Below are 19,326 nucleotides of genomic sequence, written 5' to 3' on the forward strand. Positions count from 1 at the left end.
AGGGAGAGATAGAGCGGGGTAGAGAGAGAGAGAGAGAGAGAGAGAGAGAGAGAGAGAGAGAGAGAGAGAGAGAGAGAGAGAGAGAGAGAGAGAGAGATAGAGAGAGGGAGAGATAGAGCGGGGGTAGAGAGAGAGAGAGAGAGAGAGAGAGAGAGAGAGAGAGAGAGAGAGAGAGAGAGAGAGAGAGAGAGAAAGAAGAGAGAGAGAGATAGAGAGAGAGAGAGAGAGAGAGAGAGAGAGAGAGAGAGAGAGAGAGGGGACAGTATGAGTGCTGTAAATGTAGTTCAAAATATATATCTTTCTTCTAACAAATCATCAACAATGTAGCAAGATGTTCAGACAGACAATGTAATTGTCCTTAAATATGAGTTACATTGAGTCGCAGATTGTTGGTCCATTGACCTATGACTCTGTATCCAGGAATGGTAGTGTTTGACATCTGGTACTGGAAGATGTCATATCGTCCTGGTGCATCTCCATTCTCATTGAATAGAACTCCTGTCCCTGCGCTGCCTGTATGAAAACACAAGAGAAGACTAGTGAGACAAACCAGCAAATTCAATCACATTGAGGGAAATAACTGATTTACCGATAGTACTGCTGAAATCGCTGACGAGTCAGTAACATAAATTGATTCTATGAAACATAAATGCATAATGCACGTGAAAATCGGCGTCAATGGGAAGATACAGTGTTATCTGATCACTGATACATGTCAGTCAACATTGCCTCCAAACAAGTCCACCTGTCATAAATAATAAGTAGGGAACACACTATCATCATCCTTTCAAGAAGATTGTATCGAGGGAATATACAGTAGTTTTTAGTGGATATACAGCAGAAGGGTATGATGTAAAAATGTGACTTGAGTGATTGTGAAGCATGTCAATTTGATTTTAACGCTTTAGTTAAACCAAGGTTTGCATGATTGGTCCTTTCAACGTATTGAGGATACAGGTAGTAGACAGGCTTTATGCAACAGAACTCCTAAACCAAGGTAGAAGACAGGCTTTATGCAACAGAACTCCTAAACCAAGGTAGAAGACGGGCTTTATGCAACAGAACTCCTAAACCAAGGTAGAAGACGGGCTTTATGCAACAGAACTCCTAAACCAAGGTAGAAGACAGGCTTTACGCAACAGAACTCCTAAACCAAGGTAGAAGACAGGCTTTATGCAACATAACTCCTAAACCAAAGTAGAAGACAGGCTTTATGCAACAGAACTCCTAAACCAAGGTAGAAGACGGGCTTTATGCAACAGAAATCCTAAATACTCCTAACCACTTTGTGCATATTCCTCTGAGCTTTTTACAGTCCTGTACTTCAACCCAACCAGCTGTTACATATGTATTATTCATTCAGACACTTTCCTTCCCTCAAATACCACACAGAGACACATTTCCTTTCATTTTCTAAACAAGGACAAAATAAAAACAGACGGATTTTGAATTGCATAAAGGACAATCACTGATTTTGGTAAATCAAAGGACAGAAAATTAAAAAACGTGATTGGCAAATACAATTGTTGCATTAGCCAAGGTCTTTTATCTTCAATGGATGAGCAGCTGTTTCATTTGCATTAGATATTTGAACTGTATAGCACCCTCTGACCGTTAGTTAGCTGAACTGTACAGCGCCATCTGATCGTTAGTTAGCTGAACTGTAAACCGCCCTCTGACCGTTAGTTAGCTGAACTGTATAGCACCCTCTGACCGTGAGTTTTCTGAACTGTACAGCGCCATCTGACCGTTAGTTATGCTGAACTGTACAGCGCCATCTGACCGTTAGTTAGCTGAACTGTACAGCGCCATCTGACCGTTAGTTAGCTGAACTGTACAGCGCCATCTGACCGTTAGTTATGCTGAACTGTACAGCACACTATGACCATTAGGTAGGTGAACTGTACAGCGCCATCTGACCGTTAGATAGCTGAACTGTACAGCGCCCTCTGACCATTAGTTAGCTGAACTGTACAGCGGCATCTGACCGTTAGTTAGCTGAACTGTACAGCTCCATCTGACCGTTAGTTAGCTGAACTGTACAGCGACATCTCCTCCACCTTAAAGATAAAGGAAGCCTCATTTGTAATGCCTGCATGGAAATAAGGACTTAGCAGGTTCTCTGCAGTAATGCATATTGCTTGTTCGGTAGGTCCCTTCAGGCATTCCCTTCACAGAGTGTTTTCAGATGACACTGGCACAGAGGGGCAGTCTAAATGGGAATGTTTCTCATAGAAAGCTTCCGTCCCACAAAAGCAACACAGAACAAAGATGGTCTGTTATGAGATGAGAAGCCCAGGGAGGGACAGCGGGGAGGAGAAGGGGATTTTGTGCCTGGACAATGGTGGTGGGATTGGGAACTGACAGTGGCTTAAAGAGATGTATTCTCAGAACCACAGCACAGCACGTTAGCATGGAGGAGAAGGATGGCCACAGTGTATCACCATCAGACAACTCTACCAGTCAGCCAGCCAGCCAGCTCTTCCTGAGTAGATGCAGTAGTTAGCTGAGCTAAATCCCTCACAAGTTCAAAATACACATCTGCTGTGTCAGTAAGGCACAATAATAACCCACCGTTAAAGTTCACAGAACGAATATAGTTGAGCAGTAACCGGCCCTCCACAGGATCCATCTTGTCACAGACGCCCATGGCGCCGGGGCACAGGTCCAGGTGCATGCTGTGTAAGGCATGGGCCATGGCGTAGACCGCATCGATTACAAACTGCACCTTCCCCTCCTGCTCATAGGCAGTATCACGATTTATCCTCTCCTCTCCTGTCACATGGAGAGAGAGAAGGGGAGGTGTAGAGAGCGAGAGAAAGATACACTATTGCCAGTGTCCTATCACTACAAAATAGAGTAACCAACGTTGATGTTTAATCAATGCTAGGTTCTGACCTGTACACTTTTTCTTTTCGCTGTCTATTTTGATGCCTGGCCTTGTCAGTTTGCACCTGAAATCGTCCTCCCAGAACTCAGCAAACCAAATGTTTCTACGGTTGTTCTCTAATGATCTGGAGGTGAAGTACTGGTCGAAGCCTGATCCATGGAAACAAAACATCCAGTCAGAGGATTAGTGAAGTGGCAAACAGTGGCATCTTATCCCTTTGATCAACCTCCATAGCAATGATACATAGGCATTGTTGGTTGGGGATGTAGGGTTGTTGGATTGTAATGTAGGTTTGTTGGCTTGGGATGTAGGTTTGTTGGCTTGGGATGTAGGATTGTTGAATTTGGATGTAGGGTTGTTGGATTGGGATGTTAGGTTGTTGAATTGGAATGTAGGGTTGTTGGGGATACCTTCGATAGAGGCTCTCTTGGGTAGAATGGTGACAGCTCCCTCAGCCACATCCTCCTGGTCTAGAATAGGGGAGCTCTTGGCACCCCAGCTGTCAGAACCTACAAACAGGAAGTGACCCGTGAGGTTGGCCCTCTTCGCTGCCTCCAGAACCCGTCTACACACACACACACACAAAGGAGGAAATGGAGCGGGTTAAACTCTAGTCTAGGGCACAGTAGCCTAGACTATAGCAATCAGAGACAGACTTTCCTGTTTTTCACATTCAAATTTCATACAAGACGTACGCCAAAGGTGCTTTGTGTGTTAGAATAATAAGCAACCAAGTCTCTGAGGTGAGAATAGAATCAACAGTAGGGGAGGCTTAATCTTATTGTACAGAAGGAAATGAAATATATTCACACAAATCTTTAGGCAATTTACATAATGCCACCTGGCAACTCCATATTCCATATGGTGTGCTGATATACGTTTAACAACTGACAGGGAGACATGACTGCTTCCAGGCAAGTAGATGGAATCAATCAGATGGATTGGCTGCCAACACACCTTGTAGAGATGTAAGACTACAACATATACTGTAGTACATGTCTTGTTTGTCCTTCCTGCAGCGCACGCACGCACGCACGCACGCACGCACGCACGCACGCACACACACACACACACACACACACACACACACACACACACACACATATATATATACAGGACAAGTGGCACAATGAAATTAGATAAAACATGTGACCTACAGTATCGTGCAATCTGAAAGAAATAGGCAGGTTTTGTGTTAAAAACGTTCCACATGGAAATCCTACAGAAACATGGTTGGAAAAGAGACTAACATGAGTGCTTTCCAAGAGAGTCTGATTCTGTTACACTGTACATGGCAAGAGCAGAGCAGCAGCAAAAAGACATGAGTCATTGAGTACATTAACTCATGCAATTGTGTCCTTGTAAAACCATGGTAATTTAAAGAAAGGGATGACTGATCCTGTATGACATCTATTCCATCATTTTTGAATATCCTTTTTCTGGTTCAATGGTAACCTACATTTACCTTATATTTAAATCAGATAATACAATCTACGTTTCTATTTTATGTGTCATGGGACAGGACAGTGGTCGTTTTTCATCCTTTAAGATGTATGGTTAAATTAGAACACACAAGGGTATTTCACATATTTTCATATTAAGTTCATCTCCTTTTCCACCCAAGCTTGAATCAACTGAGCCCATAGTTTGGATCAGTTCAGGCATGAAACAGAATGTCTCTCACTCACTCAATCAAATCAAATTTATTTATATAGCCCTTCTTACATCAGCTGATATCTCAAAGTGCTGTACAGAAACCCAGCCTAAAACCCCAAACAGCAAGCAATGCAGGTGTAGAAGCACAATTGATTGCATCAATCAATGCAAATTCCATTTGAGCTCCACAGACATTTAATCCTCAGGTACCACATAGATGAATTCACTAGGGGGCCAGTTGGGTTTTCCTTTTTTTTAAATCCCCCTCCTTAAATACCTAATAGAACACTCTAGACAGTATTCCATTCATACTTCTGAGCCTCATTCATATGGAGACTGCATTCTAATTACAGTGAACCATCACCGAAGAGAGGAGAATCTAACATGCAGTTCTCTACGGCGTAACTTCTCTATCACTTACTTGATGTCATCCTCATTTGCAAAGATGATGACCCCCCGGGCATTGGAAGTTTCCATCAGCCTTTTAATGATCTTGTCAAACTCTCCCGGCTTGGGCTCCCGTGGGATCTTAAGAGACTGTGCGATGCACAGACCTCCTTCAGAGAGAGAAGACATGGACATTGATGTTGATACTGAACAAATCAAAATGAAATATGAATGAGAATAAAACATGACGGCTACCAGCAATAATCCATATTTGTGCTCTCGGAGATCTCATTATTAATTGATGATGGCCACAGGAAGAACGTGTTGACCACAGAGAGGAGACGATAGACTTCAGAATGGCTGTTGTCGGCTACAGCAGCCAATACATGTATTATGATGGACAGCTGATTAACGTAACAGATTCTATATATTGTACCAGGAAGAGAGGAGAGGAGCTTGTTGACTGTACCTGCCTCTCTCGAGATCTGCTGGAAGGAATCAACTCCACTCTCCCCGTAGCTTCCCTCTGATGCCAGTGTAGACACATAGTTCCAGCCCATTGCCTTGACTATGTCCACCATAGCCTGGGCCTGGTACGAGTCAGGAGGGACCACACGCGAGAAGAAGTCGTAGCGGTTATTGTCACTCAACTCTGGGGCTGTGGAGGCATAGCTGATCTGGGGAATCTGAACAGAGAACATGGTAAACCAGTAAACTTTCTCTTTATAATTAATCTGTACAGCTGTTCATCTACACTAACAATAAAAGCCTATTTTATCTGCATCAACTCTTTTTATGTGCCCTGAGGTTCATAAATGTCTAATTAGATATACATGTATGCAGTATACACAGTATATCTGGAAGGCATTTCCCAGTTTTACTGCAAACATACCACAGTCCCAAGCCAATGCTTTGTATTAGGATATCAACCTGATAGAGAGGTGGCTGTCAATGCATAAACTGACTCTGTGCTTATTTCCCAAGGCTCTCTGCTTGTATAAGGGTCTTAATGTCATGGCAACTCATTCCAGTGTTTTCTAGGCATTTAAAAATATATATTTTTCATAGTCAGGTTTAGACAGATACAGAGGGATGTAAATAGAAAAGGAGAGAAAACATTGGACAGATTATCTGGTTTGGATTAGAGTTTTTTTTAGTATAATTAAGTTCAGCACAGAGGGAGAGAGACAGAGAGCAAGAGGCAGTGGTGTTGTTTCTCAGCTTTACACCACACAGTACATTTAATACTGACCATGTGCCGCTTAGCATTCAACGTCTGACCATGTGCCGCTTAGCATTCAACGTCTGACCATGTGCCTCTTAACCTGCATTCAACGTCTGACCATGTGCCTCTTAACCTGCATTCAACGTCTGACCATGTGCCTCTTAACCTGCATTCAACGTCTGACCATGTGCCTCTTAACCTGCATTCAACGTCTGACCATGTGCCTCTTAACCTGCATTCAACGTCTGACCATGTGCCTCTTAACCTGCATTCAAAGTCTGACCATGTGCCTCTTAACCTGCATTCAAAGTCTGACCATCTGCCTCTTAACCTGCATTCAACGTCATGTGCCTCTTAACCTGCATTCAACGTCTGACCATGTGCCTCTTAACCTGCATTCAAAGTCTGACCATGTGCCTCTTAACCTGCATTCAACGTCTGACCATGTGCCTCTTAACCTGCATTCAACGTCTGACCATGTGCCTCTTAACCTGCATTCAACGTCTGACCATGTGCCTCTTAACCTGCATTCAACGTCTGACCATCTGCCTCTTAACCTGCATTCAACGTCATGTGCCTCTTAACCTGCATTCAAAGTCTGACCATCTGCCTCTTAACCTGCATTCAAAGTCATGTGCCTCTTAACCTGCATTCAAAGTCTGACCATGTGCCTCTTAACCTGCATTCAACGTCTGACCATCTGCCTCTTAACCTGCATTCAACGTCTGACCATGTGCCTCTTAACCTGCATTCAACGTCTGACCATGTGCCTCTTAACCTGCATTCAACGTCTGACCATCTGCCTCTTAACCTGCATTCAAAGTCTGACCATGTGCCTCTTAACCTGCATTCAAAGTCTCAACTCATTCTATACATTTACACACAATATGTGTGTGTGTGTGTGTATGTGTGTGTGCCATGCCCTATCCAAATCAAAGTAAATATATATTAGCACTAGGAGAAATGCAAGTGTATTTCGTTTAACAATTAAAGGTTATGTTGGTAAGAACCAATCATATTAATTAATTAATTCCTTAATGATTTCACATGGGATCAGCCCAGCCCATGGATGAAATACTGGCGGACTAACCAGACAGAGAATTTAATTCTCCTTTAGCTGAGGGGACCCCAATCCAAATCCAATATTTTAATCACCATAATGGTTTCTATCTCTATCATACTGTTGTTGCTTTGTGACTGTGAAAGCAGACTATCTGTATCTACACAGAACAAAAATATAAACGCAACATGTAAAGTGTTGGTCCCATGTTTCATAAGCTGAAAAATATGATCTCTGAAATTGTCCATACACACAAAAAGCTTTTTTTCTCTCACATGTACATCCCTGTTAGTGAGTGTTTCTCTATGTCACCCACTGAGCAGGTTTGGGATACTCTTGATCGACGTGTACGACAGTGTCTTCCAGTTCCCGTCAATATCCAGCAACTTCACACAGCCATTGAAGAGGAGTGAGACAACATTCCACAAGCCACAATCAACAGCCTGATCAACTCAAATGAGATGTGTCACTCAGTATGAGGCAAATGGTGGTGACAGCGCATATTGACTGGTTTTCTGATCCCACGCCCCAAAATGTTTTAAAGGTTTATGTGACCAACAGATGCATATCTGTATTCTCAGTCATGTGGAATCCCTAGATTAGGGCCTAATACATGTTTTTCAATTGACTGATTTCCTTATATGAACTGTAACTCAGCTAAATATTAGAAATAGTTGAATATTGCATTTATATTTTGTCTCAGTATATACAGTGGGGCAAAAAAGTATTTAGTCAGCCACCAATTGTGCAAGTTCTCCCACTTAAAAATATGTGAGAGGCCTGTAATTTATCATAGGCACACTTCAACTATGACAGACAAAATGAAAAAAAAAATCCAGAAAATCACATTGTAGGATTTTTAATGAATTAATTTGCAAATTATGGTGGAAAATAAGTATTTGGTCAATAATAAAAGTTTATCTCAATACTTTGTTATATACCCTTTGTTGGCAATGACTGAGGTCAAACATTTTCTGTAAGTCTTCACAAGGTTTCCACAAACTGTTGCTGGTATTTTGGCCCATTCCTCCATGCAGGGGCATGTTGGGGCTGTTGCTGGGCAACACGAACTTTCAACTCCCTCCAAAGATTTTCTATGGGGTTGAGATCTGGAGACTGGCTAGGCCACTCCAGGACCTTGAAATGCTTCTTACTCCTTCATTGCCCGGGCGGTGTGTTTGGGATCATTGTCATGCTGAAAGACCCAGCCACGTTTCATCTTCAATACCCTTGCTGATGGAAGGAGGTTTTCACTCAAAATCTCACGATACATGGCCCCAATCATTCTTTCCTTTACACGGATCAGTCGTCCTGTTCCCTTTGCAGAAAAACAGCCCCAAAGCATGATGTTTCCACCCCCATGCTTCACAGTAGGTATGGTGTTCTTTGGATGCAACTCAGCATTCTTTGCTGAGCAAAAGAAGCAAACACGACGAGTTGAGTTTTTACCAAAAAGTTATATTTTGGTTTCATGGTTTCATGGTGGTTCTGGGATTTTTGCTCACCGAACTTGGGATCATTTTGACCCCACGGGGTGAGATCTTGCGTGGAGCCCCAGATCGAGAGAGATTATCAGTGGTCTTGTATGTCTTCCATTTCCTAATATTTGCTCCCACAGTTGATTTCTTCAAACCAAGTTGCTTACCTATTGCAGATTCAGTCTCAGATTCTGTCTGTCTGTCCCGTCAGTCCCCCTGTCCGTCCGTCCGTCCGTCCGTCCGTCCGTCTGTCTGTCCCGTCAGTCCCCCTGTCCCCCTGTCTGTCCGTCTGTCTGTCTGTCCGTCCGTCTGTCTGTCTGTCTGTCTGTCTGTCTGTCTGTCTTGTCTGTCTGTCTGTCTGTCTGTCTGTCTGTCTGTCTGTCTGTCTGTCTGTCTGTCAGTGAGACAGTTAAATGAACAAAACAAACATGTGTGCTTCCAACAAAGGTAATGTGTAGTTCAGGTGATGCTCCCAACCTAAAGTATTATCATGAGAGAAATAATGTTATGATAATCATTTACACTGAACAACCTATTACAGCTTCAGCAGACAACTCAAATGTTATGTTATGTTATGCTTTCAGATTCAATACAAAGAACATCATTATTAAGTTGTGATACATTTTCTGAGGGAAGTATCACAATATTTAGCTTTTTACCATATCGTTCTGCAGAAAATATCAGGACTGAATAGAATAGACAGGACCTTGGCACAGAATGGGCTGGATTACAGTAATCAGTGTTATAAAACAATGTTAGTGACCCTACATTATGAGGTAATTTCACAGTAGGGATGAACAGCTCCTACTGGGCACAGCTGGTTCTCACTGTTCTGTCTGTATCTGGGTCTGTCTGGGGAAATGAGTCTATTCCCTTTTTACCTGCTGGCTTCGGCTTTCACCTAGAGGCAGCGAAGCAGTAGACATGTCGACCCTGATGTCCACCCCTCTACACAACCCTCCCCTCCATCAACATTTGACATCTAGCTGGAATTCAATTACACTCTGGATATTAAATAGTTGGGGTTTTCTGAACTTACATTTCTATCTGAAGATAAAATCCAGCTGCTCATAATTTTTACATTGGAATAAAGCTCTATTTAAGGAAGAGGAACCGAGTCAGAAGTCATGTATGATTTAGTGTTTTTTCCCGGAGGAAGAGGTTGAGTGGCCCAAAGCGTGAGGAGTCACCACAGAAGGGGAAAAGTCTACTGTAGACCACCTTTCAACTCAAACCACCACCCTGGAGACCAGCCAACTGGGCCAGCCCTGAAAGACAACGGCACTATTCCTAAACACACTGAACAGGTATGCATAAGAGCATCTGAACTCCCGAGACCGACTCCTGCATGGGTATTGCGTGACATTTGGTCATGGTTATGCACTCAAAGACACTGCTAGGCATACTGATCATCCTGAAGGAAATGATCAAATCAAATCAAATTTTATTTGTCACATACACATGGTTAGCAGATGTTAATGCGAGTGTAGCGAAATGCTTGTGCTTCTAGTTCCGACAATGCAGTGATAACCAACAAGTAATCTAACTAACAATTCCAAAACTACTGTCTTATACACAGTGTAAGGGGATAAGGAATATGTACATAAGGATATATGAATGAGTGATGGTACAGAGCAGCATACAGTAGATGGTATCGAGTACAGTATATACATATGAGATGAGTTTGTAGACAAAGTAAACAAAGTGGCATAGTTAAAGTGGCTAGTGATACATGTATTACATAGGGATGCAGTCGATGATGTAGAGTACAGTATATACATATGCATATGAGATGAATAATGTAGGGTAAGTAACATTATATAAGGTAGCATTGTTTAAAGTGGCTAGTGATATATTTACATCATTTCCCATTATTAAAATGGCTGGAGTTGGGTCAGTGTCAATGACAGTGTGTTGGCAGCAGCCACTCAATGTTAGTGGTGGCTGTTTAACAGTCTGATGGCCTTGAGATAGAAGCTGTTTTTCAGTCTCTCGGTCCCAGCTCTGATGCACCTGTACTGACCTCGCCTTCTGGATGATAGCGGGGTGAACAGGCAGTGGTTCGGGTGGTTGATGTCCTTGATGATCTTTATGGCCTTCCTGTAACAACGGGTGGTGTAGGTGTCCTGGAGGGCAGGTAGTTTTCCCCGGTGATGCGTTGTGCAGTCCTCACTACCCTCTGGGAAGCCTTACGGTTGAGGGCGGAGCAGTTGCCGTACCAGGCGGTGATACAGCCCGCCAGGATGCTCTCGATTGTGCATCTGTAGAAGTTTGTGAGTGCTTTTGGTGACAAGCCGAATTTCTTCAGCCTCCTGAGGTTGAATAGGCGCTGCTGCGCTTCTTCACGACGCTGTCAGTGTGAGTGGACCAATTCAGTTTGTCTGTGATGTGTATGCAGAGGAACTTAAAACTAGCTACCCTCTCCACTACTGTTCCATCGATGTGGATAGGGGGGTGTTCCCTCTGCTGTTTCCTGAAGTCCACAATCATCTCCTTAGTTTTGTTGACGTTGAGTGTGAGGTTATTTTCCTGACACCACACTCCGAGGGCCCTCACCTCCTCCCTGTAGGCCGTCTCGTCGTTGTTGGTAATCAAGCCTACCACTGTTGTGTCGTCCGCAAACTTGATGATTGAGTTGGAGGCGTGCATGGCCACGCAGTCGTGGGTGAACAGGGAGTACAGGAGAGGGCTCAGAACGCACCCTTGTGGGGCCCCCGTGTTGAGGATCAGCGGGGAGGAGATGTTGTTGCCTACCCTCACCACCTGGGGGCGGCCCGTCAGGAAGTCCAGTACCCAGTTGCACAGGGCGGGGTCGAGACCCAGGGTCTCGAGCTTGATGATGAGCTTGGAGGGTACTATGGTGTTGAATGCCGAGCTGTAGTCGATGAACAGCATTCTCACATAGGTATTCCTCTTGTCCAGGTGGGTTAGGGCAGTGTGCAGTGTGGTTGAGATTGCATCGTCTGTGGACCTATTTGGGCGGTAAGCAAATTGGAGTGGGTCTAGGGTGTCAGGTAGGGTGGAGGTGATATGGTCCTTGACTAGTCTCTCAAAGCACTTCATGATGACGGAAGTGAGTGCTACGGGGCGGTAGTCGTTTAGCTCAGTTACCTTAGCTTTCTTGGGAACAGGAACAATGGTGGCCCTCTTGAAGCATGTGGGAACAGCAGACTGGTATAGGGATTGATTGAATATGTCCGTAAACACACCGGCCAGCTGGTCTGCGCATGCTCTGAGGGCGCGGCTGGGGATGCCGTCTGGGCCTGCAGCCTTGCGAGGGTTAACACGTTTAAATGTCTTACTCACCTCGGCTGCAGTGAAGGAGAGACCGCATGTTTTCGTTGCAGGCCGTGTCAGTGGCACTGTATTGTCCTCAAAGCGGGCAAAAAAGTTATTTAGTCTGCCTGGGAGCAAGACATCCTGGTCCGTGACTGGGCTGGGTTTCTTCTTGTAGTCCGTGATTGACTGTAGACCCTGCCACATGCCTCTTGTGTCTGAGCCATTGAATTGAGATTCCACTTTGTCTCTGTACTGACGCTTAGCTTGTTTAATAGCCTTGCGGAGGGAATAGCTGCATTGTTTATATTCGGACATGTTACCAGACACCTTGCCCTGATTAAAAGCAGTGGTTCGCGCTTTCAGTTTCACGCGAATGCTGCCATCAATCCACGGTTTCTGGTTTGGGAATGTTTTTATCGTTGCTATGGGAACGACATCTTCGACGCACGTTCTAATGAACTCGCACACCGAATCAGCGTATTCGTCAATATTTCCATCTGACGCAATACGAAACATGTCCCAGTCCACGTGATGGAAACAGTCTTGGAGTGTAGAGTCAGCTTGGTCTGACCAGCGTTGGACAGACCTTAGCGTGGGAGCCTCTTGTTTTAATTTCTGCCTGTAGGCAGGGATCAGCAAAATGGAGTCGTGGTCAGCTTTCCCGAAAGGGGGGCGGGGCAGGGCCTTATATGCGTCACGGAAGTTAGAGTAACAATGATCCAAGGTTTTACCACCCCTGGTTGCGCAATCGATATGCTGATCAAATTTAGGGAGTCTTGTTTTCAGATTAGCTTTGTTAAAATCCCCAGCTACAATGAATGCAGCCTCCGGATAAATGGTTTCCAGTTTGCAAAGAGTTAAATAAAGTTCGTTCAGAGCCATCGATGTGTCTGCTTGGGGGGGGGGGGATATATACGGCTGTGATTATAATCGAAGAGAATTCTCTTGGAAGATAATGCGGTCTACATTTGATTGTGAGGAATTCTAAATCAGGTGAACAGAAGGATTTGAGTTCCTGTATGTTTCCTTCATCACACCATGTCCCGTTAGTCATGAGGCATACGCCCCCGCCACTCTTCTTACCAGAGAGATGTTTGTTTCTGTCGGCGCGATGCGTGGAGAAACCCGTTGGCTGCACCCCCCTGGATAGCGTCTTCCCAGTGAGCCATGTTTCCGTGAAGCAGAGAACGTTGCAGTCTCTGATGTCCCTCTGGAATGCCACCCTTGCTTGGATTTCGTCAATCTTGTTGTCGAGAGACTGGACATTGGCAAGAAGAATGCTGGGAAGTGGTGCGCGATGTGCCCGTCTCCGGAGTCTGACCAGAACACCGCCGCGTTTCCCTCTTTTTCGGAGTCGTTTCGTTGGGTCGCTGCATGCGATCCATTCCGTTGTCCTGTTTGTAAGGCAGAACACAGGATCCGCGTCGCGGAAAACATATTCTTGGTCGTACTGATGGTGAGTTGACGCTGATCTTATATTCAGTAGTTCTTCTCGACTGTATGTAATGAAACCTAAGATGACCTGGGGTACTAATGTAAGAAATAACACGTAAAAAAACAAAAAACTGCATAGTTTCCTAGGAACGCGAAGCGAGGCGGCCATCTCAGTCGGCGCCGGAAGAGAAGAGTGAGCCATTGTACAGTGAAGACAAAACACAACTTGATTGCAGCTAGGGTTGCACATTTTGGGGAATATTCAGAGGTGGAAACTTTCCATGGGAATTAATGGGAATATATGGGAATTAATGGACATATATGCAAATGAATATTAACACCATTTAAATGTAGATGTTTTTTGTATTGGATATATTTACCAAATCATATGGAGACAGAAACATAAACCTTTTACCTTATCATGAGTAGACATAATTACAAATGATTAAATTTTTCCAATAGAAAAAAAAAAAAAAGTAGTTAATTAAATGAGATGACTCTTCACATGCGATGATTTCACTGAACAACAAAAGAGGGAATTGTCACACACTGATCTGTTTCACCTGTCCTTGTGATTGTCCTTGTGATTGTATCCACCCCCCTCCAGGTGTCGCCCATCTTCTCCATTATCCCCTGTAGGTATACCTGTGTTCTCGTTTTGTTCCTTGCCAGTTCGTCTTGTTTGTCAAGTCAACCAGCGTTTTTGTTCTCAGCTCTTGCTTGTCCTGACTCTGAGTCCGCCTGCCTGACTGCTCTGCCTGCCCCTGTCCTGACTCTGAGCCCGCCTGCCTGACTGCTCTGCTTGCCCCTGTCCTGACTCTGAGCCCGCCTGCCTGACTGCTCTGCCTGCCCCTGTCCTGACTCTGAGCCCGCCTGCCTGACTGCTCTGCCTGCCCCTGTCCTGACTCTGAGCCCGTCTGCCTGACTGCTCTGCCTGCCCCTGACCCTGCCTACCATATGGTACCTTTGCCCCACCTCTGTTTTACTGACCCCTGCCCATTTTAACCTGTCTATTGCCTGCTCCTGTTGGACAATTAAACCACTGTCAATTCGACATGTCTGCATCTCGGTCTTACCTTGATTCCTGATAGAAATATTGAATGATTCCCAATGATCCATCGCATCTCCCAAAAACGTTTTCTGTAGAATTATAGTCTAGAACCTAAAGCATTGGTTGTCTTCCTCTCAGGCTTCCATGTCTTCTCCTTGGATCTCCTCAATGTCCACCTCTTGAACGTCAGACTCTGAGGCCTCATCTTCCCTGTCACTTTCCAATCTAGTTGAGGTTGGCTCGTTGACAGGCAAAAACATGCCCGAATGGCCACCAATTCTTCACCCCTTGTTATTGGTCAGCTTGTTGCGTGCTTTGGTGTGTGTGTGTGTGTGTGTGTTCCCAAACAAGGACCAGCTGTGTTCTGAGGCGGCTGATGTTGGTGGGATTTGGAAGGATGATGGAGGCAACAGGGAAAAGAGCCTCAGATCCACAAAGTCCCTTCCACCAGGTGGCTGATGAGATATGTTGGCACGACTGCCATATTGCATCTCCATCCCAAAGCCCTTACTTGGAAGAGTACTTTGCCAGACTGCCAAGAACTTTGCCCTCCTCCAGGCCAAGGTGGCGAGACACAGTAGTGATGACACCATAGGCCTTGTTGATCTCTGCACCAGACAGGATGCTCTTGCCAGCATACTTGGGGTCCAACATGTAAGCTGCGGCGTGTATGGGCTTCAGGCAGAAGTCATCACGCTTTACGATGTATTTCAGAACTGCAGTTTCCTCTGCTTGGAGCAACAGTGAAGTAGGCAAGGCAGTACGTATTTCTTCTCTTACATCTGCAAGCAGAGTCTGAACATCAGACAGGATGGCATTGTCTCCCTCAATCTGTGCAATGGCTACTGCTATAGGTTTCAGTAGTTTCAGGCTTCTTACCACTCTCTCCTGAAATACATCATCCAGGAGGATCCGCTTGATGTGGCTGTCCATACCAGCAGACTGTTATATGGCCATTTCTTGGAGAGACTCCTTCCCCTCCAGGAGACTGTCAACACCACCCCAACAGGCGTTGCTGGGCAGCTTTAATGTGGTGCTCTTATTCTTCTCACTTTGCTTGGTGAGGTAGATTGCTGCTATAACTTGATGACCCTTCACATACCTAACCATTTCCTTGGCTCTCTTGTAGAGTGTATCTATTGTTTTCAGTGCCACAATGTCCTTTAGGAGCAGATTCAATGCATGAGCAGCACAGCCAATGGGTGTGATGTGAGGGTAGGACTCCTCCACTTTAGACCAAGCAGCCTTCATGTTGGCAGCATTGTCTGTCACCATTGCAAATACCTTCTGTGGTCCAAGGTCATTGATGACTGCCTCCAGCTCATCTAGAATGTAGAGACCGGTGTGTCTGTTGTCCCTTGTGTCTGTGCTCTGGTAGAATACTGGTTGAGGGGTGGAGATGATGTAGTTCATTATTCCTTGCCCATTAACATTCGACCACCCATCAGAGATGATTGCAATACAGTCTGCTTTCTCTATGATTTGCTTGACCTTCACTTGAACTCTGTTGAACTCTGCATCCAGCAAATGAGTAGATAAAGCATGTCTGGTTGGAGGGGTGTATGCTGGGCAAAGAACATTCAGAAATCTCTTCTAATACACATTGGCTGTGAGCATCAGAGGTGAACCAGTTGCATACACAGCTCAAGCAAGACATTCATCAGCATCTCTGACTACGTTCCTCCATTGAGTCAAAAGAACTTCTGATTTCAGGAGGACCATGAGCTGCTGCCATCGATAAGGTGTCGGATTCATCATTTTCACCTCGAATAGAAGTAGAGGGACTTTTGTCAGAGGTTGCTTGATGCGAGTGCTGAGGGAACTTTATGCACATGGCCAGATGATTCTGAATCCTTGTTGCATTCTTTACATATGATTTAGCACAGTATTTGCCAATCTACACAGTGTTTCCTTCTACATTAGCTGCAGTGAAATGACTCCACACATCAGATAGTGCCCGTGGCATTTTCCTGTAAATATTCAAAATAAAATGAGTAAATAAACAACAAATACAATTCCATGTACAGATAAATAGTTGAGCAGTTTGATTAAACAACCCATATTGTAAGATAAATGAAACAGGTGACTGAACACTCCTCAGTTAGCAGGCTCAAGCAAGGTTAAACCCAGATGGTAGCAAAAACTAACTAGCAGAAATGAGTTAGAAATGATTTAAACACACTTTGCTGTAGGCTACTATTTACTAGTTAACAAAAAAAAGATGTATGTCATATAACACATATTCACCCTACCCAGTATTGTAATCAAAACTTACCAGAAAGCACATAGTCCTTGGCTCAGACAGTGTAGTAGTGTGGGCTCAATAGCATCTCATTAGTGTGCAAGATCTTGAGAATCAGCAGTACATGTGATGGAAGAATGCATTGTGCATGCAGTGTTGCAATTACATTGAATTGGGGATAGGTTAACCAAAATATGCCACAAGACCTAGAATTGCCTTATGTGTATCCCACACAAAAAAAACGTTCACTGTTATAAGCTAACTTTTAAAAATTAATTTAAGCTAAATTCCCCAAATTCCAGGGCTTAACTTCCCATGGAAAATTTCCGGGAAAATGCTGGAAATTTATCGGAAAGTTTCTGACCCTTTGCAGCTGTAATTGCTGCACTCATAACCATAAATGAAGCTTATTTGCTGCAATTCGTTGCTCTTCTGAATCTGTTTAACATGCTAAACTTTATCCTAAGTAGCGATGGCTTACTCTCCACAATATCTTCGCTCGTCACGAGCCATTTATAGTTGAGTAAATTGCAGTTAAAACGCTTCCCACAGTTCTTCCCAATTTGTTTAATTCCCTAAATTTATTTTTTCTATCAAACATTTGCTTTGGTTGGTTAGAGAAGTGTATCCTGGAGCTGAACGTTTTTCTTCTCATTTTTTGTCTCTTGTCTTCCCTGCTAGTGCTCTAAATATAGCCAGGGGTCTGAGCGGTGGCCAGGGGCTTATTGTCCCGGAAGGCTTGCCTAATTCTCTGGCTAACAGATGCATTGTATGTTATCTGGTTCCTCAGCTACTGTTAAATGGCTTATTGTGAAGGAAGTGTCATTAAGAATGTGTGACAAGCAGTCAGTGAGGAGCATGGGAGTTCTGTTAACTCACGAGGAGTGGGGAATTAGAACTGGCCATTTACTGGAGGCAAATAAAGAAAGGATCAGATACTTGTAGAGGGGGATACTTTTCACTAAAAGATCCTGTGACAAGTTCTAGACAAAGACATTATGAACTGTATGTAGAGGCAGGAATACGTACTGTCCAGTAGACGTCAGTGATGGATACATGTTCAGTTCAGGGAAGGAAACTGTAAATCATGATTTTATTTTAGAGTTGCTTCTATTTAATTGCAATATCTAATACATTCTGAGGCGAACTAACATATTTAGATTTTTTTTTTAAAGGTAAAAAAAAAAATTGGTCTGAGGTAAAAAAGCAGGGTCTAGAAGGACTATTAGCATGGCCGTGCCACAGCGCTGAATGCTAAAAAATTGAGTACCTAAAGATGTTCCTTGAACCAAAATTCAATGTCTCTTCATTAAATAAACATACGCTGCGTTCAAAAGCACATCTCCACATCTCCAGAAGGGTCCACGGCGTAGCATTCTGCAATTCTGCAGCTGGCAGGTCGCTGGAGTGCTGTAGCCGCTGTTTGAGTGGAATTGACAGCACTGTTCGGTGCTTTTTTGTCACTTCATGACCTGTTTGTAATCAAAATAAGTGCGGATGACAGTGATTATGCGTGTGGCTGTCTGCCTCTCTTTAGCTGGCTCTTTGATAGATTAGAGACAGGGGACTGAGACAGTGTATCTGAGGACCGTGGCCATACATTGCTGTAGGTACAGTGTGTGAATGTGTCTCTTGTTTTGAGGGAGGAAGAACATTGGCAGCTAGGGCTACTCAGACAGTCACTGAACTGACATAGGGCTGACAGACAATAGCCTCACCAATCACAAAACACAATATCCCATCCTGACATGTTTGATTGTTAAGAGGATTTACTGGCGCAAAAAACTGCTGGAGGATAGACAGGCAGACAGGGCTAATGCTCAATTTACTGTGCTGCGATGACAATTTGGACATAACTTACCACCTCTCAAATCTGACTTAAATCTTCCACAACTAATTTAAACTGGCCCTGTTTTTAAACTCAAAAGTACCTCTATCTGAATATAAATAATAATACAACATTTTTTGCCTACCTTTTAACAGCAATTCAGACAAAGCTCCCACTGGGCAAAAACTGGTTGAATCAATAATGTTTCCACTTAATTTCAACCCCCAAAATGTATGTGATGACAATGAATCAAGATGGAAAACTGCTTAGATTGGCAAAAAGTCAACACCATAAAGGGCATTTAATATATTTTTCAACCAAATTTTAACCTAAATCCAATGACTTGGTGACATTTGATGTTGTTTTCACGTTGAATTCACGTTAGTTGACAACAACCAAATGTAAATCCAAAACTAGACACAACTGACATCTGTGTCCAATATATTTTTTTAAATGGCTGTAACTTCAAATAAACTCAAAAACAATAAATCATAGTAAACCTTTGTTTGCCCTCCACTGAACAATGCTCAGGCCCAAATCATAACAAGTTGTGTGGTTCAATGGTTTTCATCTCTCCAATGCAAAATGTGCTTTTAATGAAGGTGCACAGGCTGTGTTCCTCTTTTGTCCTCGTATCGTCTGAATGTGGAAGGTTTAATTAGTGTTTTGTCTTCAGACAGCTGTCCCACTGCATGCCCAGTGCCTCTTTACAAATCTATTTTCTATTTCAACGGATTGCTTCCTTTCATAACGAAAACAATCTACAGTGTATTTGTCAGTTGAGTGTGAGTTGATA

At 43.8% G+C, this 19,326-nt stretch overlaps 1 protein-coding gene across 2 annotated transcripts in view; it reads right to left on the reverse strand.

Annotated features, from left to right (window-relative positions):
* grm6a (glutamate receptor, metabotropic 6a) overlaps nt 1–19,326 on the reverse strand; it is a 41,269-nt gene that overhangs the window by 12,893 nt on the left and 9,050 nt on the right. For both annotated transcript variants that reach the window (XM_052481731.1, XM_052481732.1), the window contains exons 3-8: nt 5,403–5,619; nt 4,968–5,103; nt 3,301–3,455; nt 2,899–3,039; nt 2,575–2,775; nt 374–513 (exon numbers count right to left, since the gene is read on the reverse strand). In XM_052481731.1, the coding sequence (XP_052337691.1) occupies nt 374–513; nt 2,575–2,775; nt 2,899–3,039; nt 3,301–3,455; nt 4,968–5,103; nt 5,403–5,619 (990 nt within the window). The remainder of the gene's footprint in view (nt 1–373; nt 514–2,574; nt 2,776–2,898; nt 3,040–3,300; nt 3,456–4,967; nt 5,104–5,402; nt 5,620–19,326) is intronic.

The sequence above is a fragment of the Oncorhynchus keta genome, chromosome 27 (genome assembly GCF_023373465.1).
Source record: "Oncorhynchus keta strain PuntledgeMale-10-30-2019 chromosome 27, Oket_V2, whole genome shotgun sequence".
Lineage (NCBI taxonomy): Eukaryota > Metazoa > Chordata > Actinopteri > Salmoniformes > Salmonidae > Oncorhynchus > Oncorhynchus keta.